This window comes from Phascolarctos cinereus, unplaced genomic scaffold (assembly GCF_003287225.1).
Source record: "Phascolarctos cinereus isolate Bilbo 61053 unplaced genomic scaffold, phaCin_HiC Scaffold_1;HRSCAF=81, whole genome shotgun sequence".
NCBI classification, from domain to species: Eukaryota; Metazoa; Chordata; class Mammalia; order Diprotodontia; family Phascolarctidae; genus Phascolarctos; species Phascolarctos cinereus.
This window is the reverse complement of record NW_027555514.1, coordinates 140,402,371-140,416,785: the sequence shown is the minus strand read 5'-3', so window position 1 is coordinate 140,416,785 and position 14,415 is coordinate 140,402,371. Positions and strand designations below refer to the sequence as shown.

Sequence of the window (14,415 nt, the reverse complement as noted above, 5' to 3'; positions counted from 1 at the left end):
TTCGGTTAAGAAAGCTAATTAAATTCCTAAAGGGGAAAAAATTTGTAGTGGAGGCTCAGAAATTCTTACTAAATGCAGTCAGAATGAATATACATACACATTATTTTTAAAAGAAATATAAAAATGTTTAAGATACTAGATTATTTGCATATGCCATCACTCAAATATAAGTACTCAGGGTGGGTTTAACTCTTAAATTTTTGTGGCTTAGCTCATTTAGTTGTTCAGCAGAGTTGGTGCCTCTGGAATTCTTGATTTTATTTGGTGACATGAAGAGGTAAGATGTCATAATTATTAAGGATTTACTCCTTGTCCTTTTAGCAATATACCAAGGGTTACTAAACTTTCAGCCACGTAAAGAGTATTGGACTTAATTTCAGATTTAATTATTGTCTATTACTGTAACATCACCAAATCAAATCTGAACCCCAAATTGATACACCCATGGGGAAAAAGGAGTTAGTTACTTGGAAGAGAGTTGGCATGAAAAAGGAAATCAGAGGTGTCAAACTTGGGCCCAAACTGGATTAAAATGATATTGGCAAATGTTTAACAAAACAAAAATATAACCTAGATAATGTTAACTTGTGGTTTTCTATGTCAATTTGTGGTTAACATCTATTTGAGTTTGACATCACTGATAGGGGCCAAGGCCATTCAGATAAACTGAAGAGTCTGGATTTGAACCCAGGTTCTTTGACTCCACATCTAGCACATTTTTGTTTTCTTGTCGTGGTTTTATTCAGTTGCAATGGATAGGAAGACTTCCCTTTTCTGACAGGACCTTCATACCTCAATGCCACTGCCTTATTTGAGGTGTCTCTGGTACGAGAAGGTAGTTTTGATCCTCAAGATCCATTGATGTAGCCTGGATGTTAGTCAGTAGTTTTTTTTTTTAATACTTTATCTGCTTTTCCCTTTGCTCCCCTTATAGAGTGGAAAGAAAGATCAGTGTGACTTTCCTTTTTGTAGCACAGAAATTCTTAGTGCTATTTTCCTTTGAAACTGGAGATAACAAAATGAAAAAGAATTAAGGAACCAAGCTCCCATCATTGAAGCATTCATTGTTGTAGTAAATTTTATAAAACAAATAACAGATCTAACTAGATGCACCTCTATACAAAAAGTGCATTTGTACTTTATTTGTAACTTCATTAAAAAACATTTGGTAATTAAAAAAAATTAAATAAGCAAAAGTGGACATTGTTTCATTTTAACATCTATGCATTAACTACATTTTAAAAAATGCAATTGATTTAATACTTTGGTCTCATCCATTGCTGTCCCTTCTGGCTTTGTTACAAACAAGTGCTATAAACAGCAACTTTTTGGCTTATATCCTGTAGAAGTGAACGGACTTCTTCTTCTAGTTTTGCTAGTTCTTGAGCTTTATCTTCTAGATATTTTTGATTGTCTTCATATTTTTGCTCTAAATCTGCAGAAATGAAAGAAAAAATGGTATTTTCCCTAAATGTTGAATTTAATAATACAGTATTTTGTATTTAAATGGAGTATTAATTTGTTAATATCTAAAGCAGAATATTAATTTAATTATTTTTAAGCAAAAGGGAAAAATAATTATACTTCCCATAGTCCCAAACAGCCATTTTTCTAGAAACAAGACTTACCTTTTAGCAGTTGGAGCTTACTGTTTGCTTGGGCAAGCAGCATTTTAGCTTCATTTTGTAGCATTTCTGCTTTCTTTCTGGCATCAGCTGACTCTTCAGTTTTCTTGGCAATTAGGTTTTCTACTTTTTTATACTTTCCACTAAGTTCACTGTCGAGGACCTGCAGTACCAAGTTTAGACACAAGATGGTAGTTAGTTGCAAAGTCATGCAACAAACACAAGCCCCAGATAGGAGCAGAGAAGGGGATTCAGCTTACACTGAAATTTCTCTTGGGTAGGAGGAATCAGGGTAAAACTGAGGTTCTACTCTTTTTGAACCTATTTCCTCATCTATAAAATGAGTAGTTAGCTGGCCACCCTGACATTAGTGAATCAAATGGCTTAATGTATGTAAATGCTGTGTAAAGGTGACATTACTATGAAATGAACATTAAAATAATTGATGATTTTGAATTACTTGTAATTATATGGAAATTGAATTGGACTGGAAGTTAGAAAAACTGGGCTCATGGCCTCCTTTGACTCAACCTCTCTGGCCCTGAATTTTTTCAGCTGTAAAAGTAAGTCGGGGCCAAATCCTGTATTATAAACCAAAGATGTTTGGATCTAGTCCAACTCTATATATGTTACATATGATTTTAAGTAGTGAATTTGGGAGTCAGAGCCAACATGAAAGCCATCAATTTTCAGACTTCTCTAGATTTAGACATTAGATAAGCCAGCCTTTATTCAAAAGGGCAAGGTTATCGCATCCTGGGCCATTGCTAGTCATCTTAACTTCTGTCTTGCCACTGGACTTTGATTACTCTGGAGAAGAGAGTCAGGCTGATGACTTTGGGCAGCTCTGTCTGACTTAAATCCAATTTACAGGAAAGCCAAGACATCATCCTCATTATGTCATTGGGCCTCTTTACCAATGGGTGCTTCTCAAATTCCATGTTAGTGGTTCTTTAATTCAAACATCACATTAATGCTAAACTTATAGAAAGGCACAGATAAGACTGAAACACAACATTTGAAGAGTCAGAAGGACACATGACTTAATTACAAATTACTCCTATGAGAAATATAATTCAAGCGATAGCTAGGTATATGGAAATTTAATTTTAAGGGGCTTTGTTCTTCACCATCTTACGTAAATACTGTCTGAGCAGACTGTTATGTTTAACATAGCAGCACCTGGCAGGAAACTAAGTACAATGGAGAAGATAACTTTCAGATTATGCTTTTTTCCATAGTGTTAGTTTTTCCAAAAGGTCTAGGGATAGCCCAAAATGTGAAGCCTCTATATGTCAGTGACACTGCTAATAAAAACAACCTAAGACAAAGCAACTAGAAAAGACATTTGTTTTCCAGCATGACATTGTGCTTATGATTCTTGTAATTACCTAATTTCCTTCCTTAATTAAGGACTTACTGGTGATAAACATGTCCTCAAATATTAGAAAAAAGTTACTTATCTTTGCTGAACATAAAACTAAGGCAGCATCTAAACCTTATTGTTAGAATCTTTCATTGACCATGTTGTTGCAAAAACATAGCTAAAGTAGGAAAGGGATTAAGTTGAGTTCTGCTAAGTAAATAGCCTTGAGTTTTAGATTCTATTTATTAAGGCTTGCTGGGTGATAGCTACTTCATTGTCACCAAAGCTATGCAGATGTAAAACTTCACTTACCTTCTTAACGTCATCTGCACTTTGTTTTACGATATCCACTACCTGCCCTATGTAGCCTGCCTCCTCAGTGTTCTGGGCAGCCTTCCTCTTAAGTTCTTCCACATTCCTTTCTAGCTCATTTATGCGCTGAGAGGCATTGTATAAGGTTTCTTCAGATGCTGCAGTTTCGGATTCAATCTAATAATGAAAACATAATAGTTTAAGACTCATCATTCATCAACATAAGTGGTAGGGAGTATAAACACGATCTCTTACATAATTTTTAAACTTAACACACACAGAGTGCTAGATTTGGAATAAGATCTAGGCTGACATCCCAGGCTCTGCACCTTGCTAACAGTGTGACCTTGGGCAAGTCATTTAATTTCCTAGCACTTCAGTTAGACTAAATGGTTTCTGAGTTTATCCAATTCTAAGTGTCAGTGACACCAATAATCCATTTTGTAGATTTCAGATATTAGTATGTGGTCTTTGTTGGGTAAAAGTTATCCACTAAAACTAAATTCCATATTCAAAAAAGTTCTCAATGTGCTTTTCTATTTATCTTTAAAGGATGGCTTTAATTTATTTGGGACTTCTGATGGTTGAGTCTGAAATTCCCAGTATGGTAGAACCACACTGAGAACACCTACAAACTTGGGATTATCATTTAAATGATAAGTTTGTTGCATTGTTCATTTTAGTGGGGGGAAGGGGGTGAGAGTTTTTTTTAGATGGCTACTCCTTAGAGATTTCTAATCAATTAAAACTAAAGAGTAAATACTGTCCCAGTATTATATGCACTGAAATCCTTAGTTATTTCGCCAGTATGGATATGATATAAAAACTTGAAGTATTCTGGCTAGTTACTGCTAATATATTTCATTTTTACAAACTGAGTAGCACACACACATACATACACAGCATGTTCTCTTTCAATGGCAAAATTCTGTTGTTATCATAGCCGCAAAGCTTCCTATAGACATGCTATTTTTTAAAAAAAATTGGACCTATGCTTTCATTGATATTGGAGAGCTCCCAGAGAGGCTCCTTCATTCCCTCTACTGCAGATCAGCATCTGGGAGGCCACCCGAGGGGTTAGAGGCCAATATGTTAGAGAAAGGATTTGAAACCAGGACTTTTTTACTTTTGAGGCTAGCTCTCTATCCACTGATATACACATTAAAGTGATTAAACATGTAAAATTTAGCAAAATTTTAATAAATCATTGTGAAACCAGGTTTTCTCTTTGGCTCATTTCTTAACATATATAAGGCAGATTTCTTCTGGACTCTACTGCTTCCTTTCTGCTAGACACTCAGTATCATTACTATAGATAATATTCTTGTAGTGCTTTACCATTTACAAATCATATTGTACCTGGTAACCATATGAAATTAAAATAAGAAATCCAAGGTTCAGAGAAGTTTTAACTGTGCTGAACTCAGGTTTTCAGATTCTCAGTCTACAGCATTATTATAAAACTATCCTGGCCCTTTGTAGAACTATAGAAATACACACACACACATACATTAGAATATATATACACATATATTAGAACAATCCCTTCCTCCCAACAGATTCCATCCATTTCCATCTGATTCAATTAACAAGAATTTGCTTTTCCAAACATTTTTTTAATTGCCCTGCTGTGACCAAAACAAGTAAAGACAATTCTCTGTTGGCAGAAACTTGGGACAGAAACAAGCATGTGAAGAATACAATATGGTTGATAATGAGACCTACTCATTTCCACTGAGGGCAGAAGGAAGATTCTTATGATTGCTAAATCATGGGATAAGTTATGAAAATCCAATAAATATATAAATTAATATACATAAATCTCTGGAGACTTTTCATGAAATAGGTGGAAAGATGTCTGGCAGAGATGATTGGTAGTGCCTTGCAGCCTATGAGCCGTTAGTTGATTTGAAGGTGAACACTTGGGGGTGTGGAGGGACAGCCAGTTTCTATGTCCTCCACTCTGGTTCCTCTAGACAGCTTAATACATCATGGAAAGGACCCTAAGGCTAGGTTCTCAAAGATTATTCTTTCAGAGTATCATACATTAGTAAGTTCTACCATCAGAAGACTTGAATTTGAGGAGGCTCATCCTCCATAGATGAGGGCCACTAGGTGTTGGACTTTGTCAATTCATGCTTTTAACACCCTCTTGGAAGGAAAAAAAGGTTCTACAGAACTGCTTCATAAAGTAACAGCCCAATTAAGTAGATTCATGCTGGTATTCATCACTTCTGGAATGTACTTTGTAAAACTGATTGAGAGGCTAAGCTTGTGTGAAAACTGCTTTATTATGGAATTTTAATACCCACTAGCATAGTTATCTATCAAAGTATATTTTTTATTTTAAAAATTCATGCTTAAAGAAATATCCATTTATTTTCTGTTTTATGAATGGAACAGATGCTATATCCTTGTTTACAAAAGCACCTTACTGGCTAGACATTTTGTCCATCAAAGATGGGACCTAAGAAACTGGTGGAGAGATATTTTGGTCTTTATCAATCATTCACAAGTGACCTGAGGATGTTTTTTTAACCTGTGGGTTGCATTTTTAGTGCCTTGGCCTATCACTGCCATTGCATAGCCTACTTTTATGAAATTAGCTCTTAAGAAAGTATGGTATTTCCTATTCCTGAACTTAATCTCAAAAAAAATTTCCTGAGAGAAAAGGGGCTGGGCCAACCTAAACATTCTCTGCTCTGGTATCTTGAAAAGTTAGAGCAATGCCACTGTCACCAAAGACCTGTTATATTAACAGTGTTTTACTTGTTCACTGTTGGCACAGACAGCCTCCCAGTTAAATGGTATTATTTCTATTTTAGGCATTAAAAAATGACCTGCCCACTACCTAAAACCCTTGCTTCATGGAATGAATGCTTTCCCCCCTCCAAATAAAACCCCTGACAATTGCATTCATTCTCTTACTGAAGTCAGTAGGTTTTGAGTTCCTTGAATGTCTTCATCTGCTTGTTTAATTGCCCTTTCTGCTGCAATCTGAGCCTTTTCAGCTTCTTCCAGGGCTTCCTTTACCATATCTGCAGTGACTTTAACATCTGTTGCACTTTTGCTGAAACAACAAAAAGTCAATATATCAGATCTTTATATGTATTTTTTTCTCAGGACAAATGGAAAATATTCAACAATAGCTTGAAAATACATTTGTGGGGGAGGGGAAATCCAGAAGTTATTAGAAATGCCATGGGTTATAGACTATGCTACACCATGGTAGTCATACCAGAAATTCAAACACTCCACTGGATGCCATAATAGCCCTAGTTACCTGGCTCTCTTTGCTTCATCTAAGAGCATTTCTGCTCTGGCAATGTCACTAGCACTTTGCTGAAGAATAACTTCTACTTGGGAAAGACTTTCTACTCGTTCCCGAATATCTTCGGTTAGGTTCTGCAACTGTTGGGGAGTGCTTGGCATCTCCATCTTCAGTACTTCATTAGCAACAGCCTCAATGCTATCCAGATCAGCACTGTCCTCTGTGAAAAGGAAAGATGGACCAGGAATAGATGTGACTATGAGGTTCATTCATTCGGTATTTATAGAGTATATGTGTGTGTGAGTCTATATGTACTACTATATGGCACTGTATGGCAATTAGAAAGGTCATGTGGCCTAGTATAAAGAGAGGTATAGCTTCAAAGTCAGGAAATCAAGGGTTCAAATCCAACCTCTGACACAAACTGGTTATTTAACCCCTCAATGCCCAATGCCAACTCTCTAAATATGTGGGTTGTAGAGAAGTTAACCTTTTTTTGTGATAAGACCCTCTTCTCAGAATGTTTTTAAATAACTGAAAGAAATGTTAGATTTCAGTTAGAGGTCTGTGAAAGTGATTATAATTTTTTCTGTCCAAGTTCACGGACCCCCTGAAGTCTAACCGTGGAACTCTGGGATCTGTGGACTCTAGATTAAGAACTCCTGCCTTACAAGAAGACAACTAGTTGCATAGTGGATAGAAAACTGGCCATGAAATTAAGTTTCAAATCCTGCTTCACACTGCCCAGTGACTAGGCAAGTAGCTTTGGTTATTTTTATTGCTTTGGGCCTCAGTTTTCTCATCTATAAAGTGATGTGATAGTACTAAAACTTTAAGGTGCCCTTCCACCTCTAACTTTATGATCCTGTTTAATTTTACTATACAGTAGATACAGCATTAGACTTGGAGTGAACATCTTACATATATCCCCAAACCTGATTTCCCTGAACTCCCTGTACCCATATTGATAAGCAAGTACTCTGCAAATGATAGACTTCAAAGAGTTGTCTGGGGTAACTGTCATAGCTAAAGTGTGTCTATCTCTCTCTCTAGCCATCTCCTCCCCACCCTGAAGGATAATGGAAGACCAGGATGAGACCAAATAGTGGAGGGCCTTGAAGAACAAGGACAGAACATTAACCTGGGAGTTAAAAGAGGCCCAGGTTCTAGTTCTTAAAATTTAAGAACAAAGAATCTAAGAAAATGGACCCTGAATAATTCAGTTAGCAAGAAATGAGGAGAACCTGGGAACTACTAATAGTCAATAAAATGTAACCTCCTTAAAGGCAGGAATTTTTTCAATTTTTCTTGATTTCTCTAACACTATCAGTGTCTTGCACATAGTACTGTATAAGTAAGTGCCTTTGGATTGAATCAGTAGCCAAGAGTGATCTAATTTCCATTAGAAATGGCCGTCTGGCATTAAAATTTTTACCCAATGAAGATTGTGACATAAAAGACAAGATCTAAAGATATTTTTCCTAAGGGCAAAGGGAAGGGAAAATGACAAGAATTTGAATCTAGGAAAGGCCCTTGGAAATAATTTAGTCCAATTCCTCATGTTATAGAGGAGGAAACTGAGGGCCCAGAGAAAGCAGCAAGTAACAGCCGGATTCAAACCCAGACCATGTGACTCCACTGCTCTTCCCACTATATCCTGAGGCTTCCTTCAGGACAAATGCTGTTTACTCAGAGCACTATGCTAAGTGATGGAGCTATTCTTACATATCAAACCTCTTTTCTGTCAGATAGGCTGTAATGACCCCGTAAAAACCCTGAGAGAAGAGTTCTAACAGTGAGTGATCTGTAGAACCTTATTTTGACTTCTAGTTTTTCGTCTAGTACACACTTTCCTTTTCTAGGACAATATACAAAGGCATATTTCAGAACAGAAAGTTTGCTTACTATCCCAATTAGTAAGTTTGCCTTTGTATATTTGCATGTTTCTTTGGGCTGGACTGTATTTCATTGGCACAGGAAACCCCATGAAAATGCTTCCTTTATTAATGCACAACTGCCACCATTTCTGCAACTTGTGGAGACTTAAGAGAATTAGCTAGGGCACTGAGGCATTAAGTGGCTTAACCCCACGTAGCCAGTCAGAGGTAAGACTTGCAGTTACATGGGTCTCCTTTGCTCTTGAGGTTGGTTCCCTAACATCATGAGGCCTCACATCTGTATATCAATGCTAAGTAACTTTCTGAATCTTATCACACATTTTAGAGAAAGGGGAAAAAAAACTATTCTGTAACTAAAAAGTCTCTTGTCAGAAATCTATTTCTTCTAAAAAAAAATGCAGGTTTAGGTTTATCTTCCATCTCAATCATGAGGTCCTATTTCTTTGATTTATTGTTTTAGGATTGGCTCACTCATTTCCTATTCAACATCAAAATGGAAACAAGGGAATAATAAAACATTTTTCTTACGAGTCAGAAAGTTTCGAATTTGCTTGATCAGATTCCTCAGATCCTCATTGCTCTTGTCCACTTTTTCTTTGGTGGCATTAGTTTTCAACAGAACTGCCTGGGCGCTTTGTTTTGCTTCATCTGCCCTCAGTTTAGCTTCAGAGACCTAAATATGGGACATAAAATTAAAAAAAATCACTCCTTCATTGTTCCTTTCATTCAGTCATTCAACAAATATTTTCTGGAATTGCTGCTCCTTGTGATTTACAGTGGGGTTTGGAAAGGAAGGTCAAAACATAATGCTTACAATATCAGCTTCTAGAATCTCAGGCCATTTAAAACAGATATTCCCTGACTCTCTAAAAGGTTTTTGTATGATCAAGGAGCTACTCTATGCCCCTCTTCAATACCTGTTTTTTTCAGTTACTAAAAAACAACAAAACTTTTAAGTTAGCAACAGAAGACATTGGTGCCTAACTTGCAGATAAATACCAATTCTGTGGAGATGGTACTTCAAGTGACAGGAATTATTATTATTAGTAGATCAAAGGTGACCTAGTCATTGGTTCATTTAGAGCTAGAAGGCATTCCTTAGATGCCTTTCATCGTAGGAACATGGAAGACATGTTAGAGGGAGTTCAACTCCCTAATTTTTCAGATAAAGAAACTGAGACTCAGAAAGTTTAAGCCCAATGTCATGAAGGTAGTAGTAGAACAGAGATTTCACTTTTGTGTGCTATGGCTCCTATGACCTGAGTTCCTTGCTCTGTGTATTTCCACTGTACCACATTGTCTGGTTTAACGTATAGCTATGATCTCCTTTATAAAAAGGATTAGCTGGGCAAAAACTGAGTTTCTTTTTGGCCTAGCTAAATATCTTGGTGGATGCTGGGCCCATGCTAAATCACATGGGTTGCCTCAAATTATTAGAATTGAGATTTGGCCTGTTCTGGTATCAACACTGTTCACTTAAGAATAACATTTGAGCCCAGAAACACAAGCTTCTTCAGCTGTCTGAGTAAAGGTCCCACATTCACTCTCTCATTTTGAGCCTGGCACATGGCTGAAAAATGCCTATTTTAATCAGTCATCATTTAAACAGTATTTCTCCCTTGCCTCCATCTTTTCCCATGTTTCCAACAACAATGGCAAGAAACTGCTCATGCTAAATTACCGTCTGTGAGAGTTGTTCCACCTCAGCCAGCGCACTGAGGACGTCTCTGTCGAAGTCCATGGCTTTCTGCCAGGCGTTGTGGGCCACGGTGACTAAGCCATCACAACCAGGTCCACCACACTTCTTTGCCCCATCATCTGTCCTGCAGTTTGGCCCCCCACATGGCGTTTCGGCACACAAGGCCCCCGGAGGAGTTCCACAAGTCTGCAGTGAGTCAAGGTCAGGTAGAATACTTCAGATACTGATTTTGCTGCAGAGCAGCTGTGTAAATCGTGGGTGGCTCCCTCAGAGCACTGGTTATATCCAATAGTGTACAGAAAAACATAGCTAACAGGATGGAGAAGGAAAGGATATATTCAAACATTCTAGAAGTAAACCTAAAATCCACCAATGAAGGATAATGAAATTCCTCTGGCCCACATTCTAGCCCTGTTGTCAATTCATATTCCATCTTACACCACCCTAAACAAATTCAATTGAATTCAATATACAGTGACTAGATGCCTACCACTTAAACATTAGCTTGGGAATACAAAAATGAAAAAGGACAGCCCCTCCCTTCAAGGAACTTACAATCTGGTAGGGGTATATAATTAATAAACAAGTAGGTATACTGCTGATATGAGAAAGGCACTTTCAGAAAATCTGAGGGAGGAGGGAAAGAAATTACTTTAGAACCCAAACAAGTGTTTACCTCAGAAGCAAACAATCTGTATTCTGTGACTGAGGGTTCCCCACTATGATGGCTAAGTGAAAAAAGAACTGGACCCCTATAAATCATTCAACCAGCCATTGAGTAGACAATGTCATCGTTTGGTACTTTTAAATGCAATGGAGATTGGAGAAATGAGAGAACACTTCAGGGGTTCGAGGCCACATGTGGCCCTCTGGGTCCTCAAGTGCAGCCCTTTGACTGAATCCAAACTTCACAGAACACCCCTGACTTAGACTGTTGTAGTTTGGGGGAGATTACACAGAAGAAGTGAGATTTTACTATGAGCCTAGGTAGGACTTGATTAGGTGAAGGTCATTCCAGGGTGTGGGCACAACTGTCTGCAAGGGGCAGGGTAGGGTTGGGAAGGTTGTGGCAAATAACATTAGCAATGGCTCATAGGTAATGTAGTCATAGATTCAGAGCTGGAAGAGAACAGAGAGGTCATCTAGTCCAACCCCTCTCATTTTGCAGATGAGGAAACTAAGACCCAGACAAATTGCCCATTGTCACAGAAATAGTGACAGAATTGGGATTCTAAGCCAGTCCTCTTTCCACAGCACTATATAGTCAAATATGTTATTTTCAAAGGACTGCTTTTATTCCTACCCCCATCTATATCAGCCACCATCAAGGGCAGTGACCATGAGGCTCACCTTGACTGCCACTCCTATTCAGCAATGAATGTATTGAGAAAGCACTATTCTAGTGCTATCACCTTTCTTAAGCCACTTTATTAATATAAGTGTGATTCTGAAAGATAATATGGGCTCACTCTTTTGGGGATTAGGAGTAGAGGGGATAAGTAGTAGGAAAAGAGAAAGTGATGATAGATGGGAAACACTGAAAAGAAGATGATAGAAAACAGGTAATAGAAGATTCTATTTCCGTCAAAAAAAAAGCATGCAGAACTCTTCTTTCTCCATTGAACTATTCTTTCTTCATTCCAATCAATTAAATTTGAGAAATTTCTAAGCATATTTTATTTCCTGTATTCAAGCTGAACAAATGGCCTTAAAATACATTTGGTTTTTTTCACATGAAATGCTTGAGTAGTACAATTCCGGACACTACACAAAACATTAGCTTTATTCAGGAGGAGCAAAGGGGCACCAGGATCCTTTATTGGAAAACAGCCTGACAGCTGAAGAGCTCACCCAGGAGGTCTGTTTTGTTTCAAGAGACCCTGTGAGACAAGGGTAAGGGGGAGAAAAAGTAACAGAACGGCTCTGCTCTAGCTAAATATATGCAGAGATAAAGGACAGGGTGTACCTGGAAAACCAAGAGGAACACATATTCCCGAGTTCCATGAGAGGCCCTAGGAATCCAGATTTCTAAGTGGGGAATGTCACACCCCATAAGGAGTTTTAAAGTAGAGATAACACTCACTGGTGTTTCCATCGTCACTTTCTAGATTGGAAAGGCAGCAGAAAATAACATATAGTCTAGAGCCAGAGACCTTGTATGATACATGTCAAAATAAAAATTCCCCAAATGTTTTGTAGCTCTTCATGACTTTAATCAGCAGACTTTTTTCCTTTTAAACATGTTATGGCACAGTCAGTAGAGAGCCAGCCTCAAAGTCAGACTTTGCCTCTGACACAGATCTACTGTAAACCTGTGCACATTGTTTTCCTCTCTCAATACTCTAGTCAGCTCTCTGAAGCTCTGTGATGCAAAGGATCTATGTTGCTTGGAGTTTCCACCTAGTAATTCCCTGTACAGGTGAAGTTACAGGTCCAGTCCCTATCCTTAACATATTCTAGTGACGTAGGGAGCTTCTTCCTGAATACTGAAATGTCAACAAAGATGCTGGAAACAGGGAGCTGATATTCAGTTGCAGTATAGAACAACATAACCAGTCTATTGGGTTCAGCAATTTTCACAGAAATACTCTAGGTCTTAATTTTCCTGTCTATGAAACGAGGATGTCTATTTCGCTTGGATGTTGCACTAATGTTTGTAGAGCTTGGGGACATCCTCAGGGGGGAAAAACCAGAACGAGAGCTTTCATTTTCATCTTTGCATCCTCAGTGCCTAGCACAGTGCTCTACACATACTAGATGTACTGTATCCCAACATGCCCCAAAGAACTCATTACCTTTCTTCCCAAACTCATCCTTCTTATTAATGTCTCTATCTCTGTCAAGGGCATTATCATCATTCCACTCATCCATGTTCTCAGCATAGGAGTCACCCTTGACAGTTTACTCTCTTCTGGATCACAAAATCATAGATTAAAAGCTGGTAGGAACCTCATAAGATCATAGGGCTAGGGTTGGAAGGGATCTCAGAGGCCAGCCAGTCCAGACTCATTTTGTAGATAAGCAAATTGAGGTCCAGATAGGACCTCGAGGTCACTAAGGTAGTGAGTGAATGTGTTGGAATTTGAACCCAAGTCTTTCTGACTCCAAATCTAGCAGGCTATCCACCATACATGTTACCCCTAACCCCATTTTTCCAATCACTTGCCAGATCTTGTCGATTCTGCTGCCGTTCTCTTTCACACTGGTACTGTTCTGTCTATTCCTAACAAATTACTGTAGTTGAAGTTCTCATCACTTCTTGCCTAGATTACTGCAATAGCCCTCTATTTGGTCTCCACACTTCAAGTCTCTAAGCACTCCCATTCCTCCTCCACACAGCTACCAAAGTAATCTTCCTAAAGCACTGGTCTGACCCTGATCAATAGACTTTAATGGCTCCCTACTAATGACCTCCAGGATGCAATGCAAACTCCTCCGCTTTAAGAGTCTTTACAATCTTTCTGCCTCCAGCTGACCTTTCCAGGCTGATCACACATTACCCTCTTTTATATACTCCATGACCTGGCCCAACAGCCATTCTTGCTATTTCTCACACGAATTCCTTCCTCACCTCCATCTATTAAAAATCCCCAGCTTCCTTCAGAACTTGGCTCCAACACCACCTTCCACAGGGAGCCTCTTCTGAGTCCCCAGATGCTAATGTTTTCCTCATCAAAATTCGACAGTTTTTTTATACACATGTATATGCATGTTTGCTTCTTCCAACAATGTAAACTGCTTATTTCATTTTTATCTTTATCTCAGCTGTCACAAAACAGGCACTTGATAAAGGGATATATCTTTTGAGGATTTCATCTTCTATCTCATCTGTACTTATATGTCTATCCCTAGGCAAAACCATTATTTTTTTTTTACTTGGGTCCATTTACCTTCCAGTGGCTTGTGCTGTTATGCTGAAGTAAGGTTTGTATGAGCTCTTAGGCCTGCTACCCGATTTTCAAGAGTCTCATTCCATAGCTGCCCTCAAGCACATAATATTGTTTAGGTTCTGAGAATATGATAATTTTCCAGGCTGCTCTTAGATTTAAAATGAGATAGTCACCCAGGTAAAATTACTGCCTGGAAAAGAACATGTTAATGAACCACTGAAGGAAAAACTATCCCTTTATAATTCTCTTGGGAACCACCTTTGGCAATGAAAAGACTTCCTCCCTTTGGATGGCTTGTACTACTTGGTGAACAATATCTATGGAAAAAGCTGATGAATAAAATGGATCGAATCT

General features: G+C 38.2%; 1 protein-coding gene across 1 annotated transcript in view; it reads right to left on the bottom strand.

Annotated features, from left to right (window-relative positions):
- Window positions 1–1,100: 1,100 nt before the first annotated feature.
- LAMB1 (laminin subunit beta 1) overlaps window positions 1,101–14,415 on the bottom strand; it is a 94,706-nt gene continuing 81,391 nt past the window's right edge. The window contains exons 28-34 of the mRNA XM_020984595.2: window positions 10,154–10,357; window positions 9,001–9,145; window positions 6,587–6,794; window positions 6,232–6,373; window positions 3,304–3,480; window positions 1,629–1,788; window positions 1,101–1,435 (exon numbers count right to left, since the gene is read on the bottom strand). Of these exons, the coding sequence (XP_020840254.1) occupies window positions 1,299–1,435; window positions 1,629–1,788; window positions 3,304–3,480; window positions 6,232–6,373; window positions 6,587–6,794; window positions 9,001–9,145; window positions 10,154–10,357 (1,173 nt within the window). The 3' untranslated portion in view covers window positions 1,101–1,298. The remainder of the gene's footprint in view (window positions 1,436–1,628; window positions 1,789–3,303; window positions 3,481–6,231; window positions 6,374–6,586; window positions 6,795–9,000; window positions 9,146–10,153; window positions 10,358–14,415) is intronic.